At 31.5% G+C, this 8,564-nt stretch overlaps 1 protein-coding gene across 1 annotated transcript; it reads right to left on the reverse strand.

The window, feature by feature from the left end:
* Positions 1 to 1,658: 1,658 nt before the first annotated feature.
* LOC145610246 (valerianol synthase TPS8-like) lies at positions 1,659 to 8,257 on the reverse strand. The gene is made up of 7 exons (XM_081665548.1): positions 8,089 to 8,257; positions 7,013 to 7,292; positions 5,154 to 5,511; positions 4,748 to 4,966; positions 3,000 to 3,141; positions 2,407 to 2,658; positions 1,659 to 2,183 (listed from the first exon to the last, which is right to left on the reverse strand). Exons 1-7 carry the CDS (start codon positions 8,191 to 8,193, stop codon positions 1,866 to 1,868), a joined length of 1,674 nt encoding a protein of 557 aa, XP_081521674.1. The 5' UTR covers positions 8,194 to 8,257; the 3' UTR covers positions 1,659 to 1,865.
* Positions 8,258 to 8,564: the final 307 nt, after the last annotated feature.

An 8,564-nucleotide genomic window follows, 5' to 3' on the forward strand; every position in this document is an offset into this window, starting at 1 on the left:
GAACACTACTGAGTACATTATAAATACATTTACTATTACAATAACATTGAAAGAAATGACAATTTCACATAATCGTGTTCGATCCCCGCAACAACAATCGGAAGGGGACTGAAACCTAACCATCCAGAACTGATCCACGAATCTGGATTAGTCTAAAGGGTGAACCGCGAGAAATACCAAAAAAAAATATCCAATGTGAACTAACGAAGTTATATACTACCTCCGTTACATATTATTTCCAATGATTAGACATTTTTTCTCTCTACTTTATGCCATTGCGAATAATATATATAGGAGGTAATACTTACAATTTAATCCATCAAAACAAGTAAACAATAACAAATTAATCAATTATCCAAGTATCCAATAATAAATCAGCAATTATAAATTAATTATCCCACAAATTCCAAGTAACCTTGATCGAATAATTCACTTCAATCCAATCATCCAAGTAATCCAACTCTAATTGAACAAAGCCTATCAATTAAATACTTAAATTTATAAGTAATTAAACATTAAAGGGTTGTGCAATAGATTAGCAACCAATTTTGATTCAATTATCAAATTAGGCTCGAAAAATCACATAAATTATTTTAGGGATATTTGATTCGATTATCACATTAGGCTCACAAATTTATTTTCATAATATTAGAATTCAGAGGCAAAAGTTGAGATTTTCGAACCCTAATAAACTAATTGCACTGACAATTAAATTAAATTAAATTAAATTAACCCTAGATTGTGAAATTGATATGATTATTACAAAAAGAGACGACAACTTACCTCAGAAGCTGCTTCAATGGCGGATACCAGTGCGCTTCAATGGAGAACTTAACGTGAAGTGCGCTTCAAATGGAGAAGTAACAGGAGAAGGAAACTATGCAATCATCCGTTTTATATTTCTTGTTTTTGACAAACAATTCACTGGGCTTGGAGCCCAATTAATACAAAACATAACCCGACTTGCCTAAAAGTCCTAACAAGATAAACTTGCCAAATATACAAACATAACATAAATACACCAAACCGACTCTAATATCTTTATACAATACCATCTAATTATGGATTCTTAATGGGACCGGTTGTGTCATACATATTACAAGAATTCACAATTGAAAATAAATAAACCATTCTTGTCAAAAAAATAAGAAGAAAAAAAGAAATTAAAATAGTTAACCTTAGTTGAGTAGTTTGTTACGGTTAGAACTTTAAAAATTATATCATTACCAAGGATAATCGAAATAAAAAATTATCTACCAATTGAAATAAGCAAATACAAAGGGCAATCATTGATAATTCCCCAATTTTAAAACGTGTTCATATAAAATACAAGAAATTATTATAGGAGACATGTTATAATTAAGGGTATGTTCTCATTGACTGAACTCAGCTTAACAGAACTGAACTGAACTGAGCTGAACTGAACTGAGCTTAGCTGAACTGAACGGAACTGAACTAAACTGAATTTCAACGTAAGAGAACAGGCCTAAGTATATCAAAATCCAAAGTTTCATGCTTAGTTTATAATCAAGGATATCATTATCCAAAGTTTCATTTCGTCAAAAAAAAAAAAAAAAAAAAAAAAAAAAAAAAAAAAAAAAATCCAAAGTTTCATGCTTAATTTATAGGAGTTAGGAGACATGTTATATACGAGTAAATGGAAAATGGTAATATTCAGTAATACATGAACAAATTACAAATAAACAACGCACACTTTCGTGTGTATACTCAAACATTAAGCTCCACACAATAACATCACACAAGTACCAACGTCAACAACAACATCACCGTACAATATATATCAGACATTTAAGTCTAGAATCTTTACTAGAAATAGTAGTACAAATTTTATTTGGCGACCCAATTCAACTTATTTGAAGAGGAATAGGATGAGTATAAGTTGAGATTATGTCGCCCTTAATCAGTTTGGCCGAGTAAGTGTACCCATCAATGACCTTGTACAAGGCATCCACCACTCGAGCAAGGTTGAGGACTCGTTTGAGCACTGCCTTTGGAAGGTCGTCGTCTCCTGGCCTAGACTTGATCAGAAATTCCTCATTCAATTCCTTCCATGCATCTTCAACCATTTTGTTAAAAATTTGCACCACTTCTTCTCTACTCATGTTATAGTCTTTCATATAGCATTCCACGCCGGAGGCAACATGGCCACTAGCTTGCTCCTCCTATTATATAATATGAGATGTGTTATTTGGTTAGAAGCATGCATCGAATTAATTTAGTTAGATTTATGTCACATTATATGATTTGTATATATAAAGATTAATCAGAACGACTAGCCAGAATCCTTTGTCCCATGTTATATGCGCACTTTTTAAATTGGTCATGCTGACACATGTGAACATTATGACAATAAAAAAAAAGAACAATTATTGAGACACAAGGTACCTCGTGACTAACAACATCATCCATGATACGGCCAATAATTTCACAAGCTCTAATGGCCTTGTTAGGGGCTTTTATTATCTGCTTAAATGGTTTCACTTCCATAACTTCTTCCATTCCCAACAAGGATGAAGTAGTAAGAATTTGAGCAACCCCTGTGATTCTTGCATTCACCATATATTCTTCAAATGTAGGCACATATTTTGCTTTGTACCACTTCGCTTCAGTGTAATAGCTTCTTATCAAATCCATTACCTAAATACATCAAAGTTTATAGGAACACCTAATTAGGAAAACAAAACAAACAATTGCTTATTCTGCCTACATATTATATATATCCCACTATTTTTTACGTCTTTTTATCTTAACGATAAACCTATTAAGACATATAAGCCCGCGCCAAAACCACAATTCGTAATAGTTTCTCAAAGATATATATAAAATTGTAAATAGTGGAGAATTTATACAATTCCTATATTATTAACTCTATTTCTCCACAATTAAGTGAGAATTATTATACATATATATGTGACCTTATTAAATGGACCGATTGAGGAGCACAATAAATCAAAGGAAGTTACAAATTAAAGACTCACCCGGTCTTTAGCGAACTTAGCTGCATATGGTTTCCCAAGCTCTGTCATTTCTTTAGAAAACCCATTATAAATGTTGTATACAAATTGAAAAACTAATTTCATGTACTCTTTAGGAAACTGCTCCATTGCGTTCAAGTCCCACCTGTATCATTATTCATTTAGCATATGTGAAACTTAAACTTTTTTTTAAATATTTTATTCTCATTTCGCCCTACATTAATTTACTATTTAAATATATATATATATATATATATATATATATATATATATATATATATATATATATATATATATATATATATATATATATATATATATATATATATATATATATATATATATATATATATAATATAGATATATGGAAAGAAAGAACTCAATAATTTTCTCACTAATTTAACAAAAAAAAACAAAAAAAAATTCTATAAATCTCACTAACTATTTATATATATAAAAAAAAAATCATACGAGTCATACCTTTGTTTTAACAACCCATGTCCCACTAACTATTTATATACTAGTATATATATCAAAAAAAAAAAAAAAAAAAAAAAAAAAAAAAAAAAAAAAAACTCACTGCCAATTAATAATCAATCAATCAATCAATCAAAGCCTTAATCCCAAAAGTGGGGTCGGCTAACATGAACCAAATTTGATTATTCCGTGTAGTCATCAACATAAATCTTTCTCCTCCATCCCTTACGATCCAAAACTTCATCCTCACGTAAATCCATGCACTTCATATCCTTCCTCACTCCTTCCAACCAAGTCATCTTTGGTCTCCCTCTTCCTCGTTTAATCCCTCCATGGTCCCACTCTTCCACTCTTCGCACCGGTGCACCCTCGGGTCTCCGTCTTACATGTCCAAACCAACGCAGACGATTTTCCCTTAATTTATCTACAATGCCCGCCACACCTACTTTCTTGCGAATAACCTCATTTCTGATTCTATCTCTTAAAGTGTTTCCACACATCCACCTTAACATGCGCATTTCCGTAACCTCCATCTTTTTAATATGCTCTTTCTTAGAAGCCCAACATTCTGTACCATAGAGCAACACTGGTCTTATGGCAGTCCTGTAGAATTTTCCCTTCAACTTTAAGGGAATGCTGCGGTCGCATAACACTCCCGTGGCCGCTCTCCATTTAAGCCACCCTGACTTAATCCTGTGGGTCACGTCTTGATCAATGTCACCATTCTTCTGGATGATCGACCCTAGGTACTTAAAACATTCACTCATGGTCAAATCCTTTCCATCCAAACTCACCACTTCATTGCTTGTCCCCCTCTGAGTGCCAAAACGACATACCAAATATTCAGTCTTACTCCGACTTAGCTTAAACCCTCTAGATTCCAACCTTTGCCTCCATTGCTCCAACTTGACATTAACCCCATCCTTAGTCTCATCCACCAAAACGATATCATCTGCGAACAGCATACACCATGGAACCTCATCTTGAATTGGTCTAGTTAATTCATCTAGAACCGTTGCAAAAAGAAAAGGGCTTAATGCAGACCCTTGATGCAATCCGATTGTAATAGGGAAATCTTTTGTCAACCCTCCGCATGTCCTCACATTTGTTGACACATCCCGATACTGCCAATTAATAATAATGCAATAAAATAAAAAGTCATTTATTTTGCATAAAATCGACAAACTTAAGTGACTAAACCAGGAAAAAGTGAGTACATTATTGATATATATATATACTTCGTAACGTACTACGTAGTTTTGTGTAATTTATACCTCTCAAATGCTTCTGTTAGGAGCTTAAGTTCTTCAAATGTTCCATAAGCATCATAAGTGTCATCCAATATTGAAATGACAAGGAGAACTTTAACAAGTAACATTCTAGCATGAGAATATTGAGGTTCATAGTACATTGCTATTGACCAAAAATGGCATTCCACACTTCTTTGTCTTGCATAAGGAAGCTTTGTTTTAAAATCCAACTCGTGCCACCACCTGTGGATTAAGACGTGAAATTATTAGACGACTTAAAACTATCATATACTCCCTCCGTCCCTTTTAAATTGTCCTGTTGTCTATATTCTTTAGTTTTATTCTGCTTTAATTAATACACAAAAGCACATGTATGTGTTTTTATATTGTGCCCCCTTGTGGTAGGTTAAGTTAAAATAGATTAACTGACCTTAAGACTTGGCTAAATTCTTTACGATACAATAGTTGCACCCTATTGAAATCAATCTTTGCTAGCTTCAAAAGCGTTTCGTGTCGTGTTTCATCTTCCTCGTAGAAAGAAATGAAAAGGCGACTCTCCACCCTTTGAATGCCAAAGTGCAATACTTGCTTCAATGCATGACGAGCTAGCTCGGAATATGGTGCACTTGATTGGAGGACATCCGTAGCGAAAGCGAAAGCTTCGTCTAGGATAGGTTCACCATATACCCTTAAGTGTGCAGCTTCATACAAGCTCACTATTGCCTTTATGTCATTCTTTAGACTCTCTTTAAACTTGCCATCACTATGAGTGAACTTGTTGAATACATCTGCAATATGTGAGAGTTTATTAAAAGTGATAGATATAAAAACACTTTAAAAAAAGTATAATAATAATAATAATAATAATAATAATAATAATAATAATTATATATATATATATATATATATATATATATATATATATATATATATATATATATATATATATATATATATATATATATATATATATATATATATATATATATAAAGTTATTAGAATCGGGATTCTACTTTGAATCGGTGAGTGGGGTAGAATCGAATCGGTAAAATCGAATCGTAAAATCGTAGGATTCTACCAAAATGTAAAATTGGGCTTCAAAATGTAACAAATGACTACATACATAATTTTATAGCAGTGAGAATGATAATAATATATATTGTTAATAACATAATATTGACATACAAGCATAAAATAGTTTTTAAAGTAATTTCGCACGCGCATAACTCAAACAATACACTATAAACTATAAAGTCGGATTATTGGTATACATTCTTAACCATGAGAGTACACGACAGTTGTTGTTAAATTATGAAAAAAATAATGTTGTTGACTCGTAAAGTTATTTTCCCTAGACCCATGCATAATAAAAAAATCCAATAAAGATAGAAAACTAAGTGTCAAGTTAGTTCATTTAACGAGATAGCTAAAGAATGACAACTACAACAAACTCATGTTATAAAAGTGTTTTTTATATGCCTAAAGTTGAGTGCATGAGACTCATGAATACATTCTTATGCCCATAAAATTTAAATGGTTGGATAAAATCTTAAAAGCTATTTAAATTGATGTTTCATAAGCTTTATTATGATTTAGATTGAATAATACGTAAGTCATTGACTAAAGTTAGGTTCAACTTTGACACCCTTACACTCTTTACTCTATAACATAAAATATATAAATGATATAGGTACGAAACCAATCTTATCAGAAAGTAGACTTCAAGAGCTTTCCAATGATATATTATAAGCCTAATTCCGACTTCGGAATCAAAAGTTATGGGTTTCCAAAAATCAGGTTTTTTGCAGGAGTAGAATCAGTAGAATCGGTATAGAATCGTAGAATCGGTACCGATTCCACCGATTCTAACCGATTCTACCGATTTTATGAGAGATTCTACAACATAACGATTCTACCAGCGATTTTCATCGTTTAGGTGCATTAGGATCGTAGAATCGTACGATTCTACGATCTGAATCGCGATTTTAATAACATTGTATATATATATCGTGTACGTACTTCCACCATTCTTTAATTTTATCATAATAACAATAAGTGTTTTACAAGCATTACAACCATCTAGACTAGAGTACAAGTTTAGCCACTTATATTTCCAATTTTCGAGAAATCATTGCTGTAAATAGTTGATATTTTAAAAGTATATATATATCGATACAAATCTACTAATTAAGTCCCCATGGCACATATATAGAAATAAGTGAATAGCGTTAAAAAAAAAAGTTGTATAAGTTCTGAAAGTTAAAGAACGAAGGAAGTATGTCTCTTACCACAAGGCATTTTGTGTCCATGTTGCCTAAATATGCGAAATTGGCATGCAGTGTTGTATAAATCATAGTCGGTATCGAAATTTTTTGCAGCAAATTCTTTGAAAATCTTGTTCAACATGTCTTCGATTTCACTCTCAAAGTGATAGGAAACTCCTAAACGTTCCACTGCATCTATGAAACTCATCTTCCTCCCCAAATCAACAGAATCATTCATAATGAATAGCTTCTTTCTCAAGTCCTCCTTCAATGGTTCAATCTCTTTTGCATATATTTCCATTTTCTATACCATGAAAAACAACACAAAATATTTATTAAATACTTCTAAAAATTAAATGACATTTTCTTTGAACTAGTTTCATCTTTTAACTAGCTCAACTTAATTAGTTGGCAAAAGTCATGTAAAAGTATCGCACATGAACTTAGATTGAATCTCGTTTATATGATCACTGCCTTTAATTTGTTATTCTTTACTCATATATCTTTTGGACAAATACCTAGCAATTTACTTAAGTAAATTTGCTCATTGGTACAAATGAGAAAAATCTAATTTATGAATTACTCATTCATGCAAATTATCAAAATGGACACCAGCGGTTGGTTGTTAGTTTGTAACATCCTAGTATGAGGTGAAATTTAGTCATGGTATGACTTGTACTTGAGTTGGATTTAATGATGATGTTCTTGAATCAAAAGTGCACAAGAAACTTTAGTGTATATACCTAGTCCAATGGATCCTAGGTGTGCTCTAATCAACATATATACTCCCTCCGTCTCTTAATTAGATGTCTACTTTTCTCTATTATGTGAGAAATAAATGCTAGAAGTAGACATCTAATTAAGGGACGGAGGGAGTAATATATATCAATTGAACAACTATGAATTTTTAGCATAGCATAAGAAAAAGGAACCCAGGCCAAAAACATCTTATCATAAATATTGTATATCCTCATGTTAAAGTACACGGAAAAAACATACTTCATATAAAATAATATCTCTACAATTATATACGAAGTATATGGGTATAGAAAATTGAAATATAATTATAAGCACAAAAAATTGGAATAAGTAATAATTACCAAATTGTCTTCTGGAGTGAAAGTGACAAAGTGTTCACCCCAAATATCCGGAGGAAAATGAGCAAGAGGTCTAAATGTAACATCCTCTGCTTGATAACATCCCATAATTACTTTGCTAATTAGAATGTGTTTTGTAATTAATTGTATAATTAAGAATTTATTTAAGGTTGCTAGGTTGGCTCATACAAAAACTAATGAAGACTGGCATGGCTATTTATAATGCTTGGAAAGTACTTGTACAAGTTAATTAATTATTTATTAATTATTTATATAATTAATTGTACATAATTAAAAAAAAATATAAAAAAATTAAAATTAAAAAAAAGGCGAATAATTAAGAGCATTATTTTGTGGACCAATCAAGTTGTTCAACTAATTTCTGACTTTTTTTTGGGGTAGAAATAATTTCTGACATTTTTTTCTTTTTATTTTTTTTGGTGTAGAATAATTTCTAACTTTAATCTACGTGGTTCTAG

This window comes from Chenopodium album, chromosome 3, assembly GCF_948465745.1.
Source record: "Chenopodium album chromosome 3, dcCheAlbu1.1, whole genome shotgun sequence".
In the NCBI taxonomy this organism is placed as follows: domain Eukaryota; kingdom Viridiplantae; phylum Streptophyta; class Magnoliopsida; order Caryophyllales; family Amaranthaceae; genus Chenopodium; species Chenopodium album.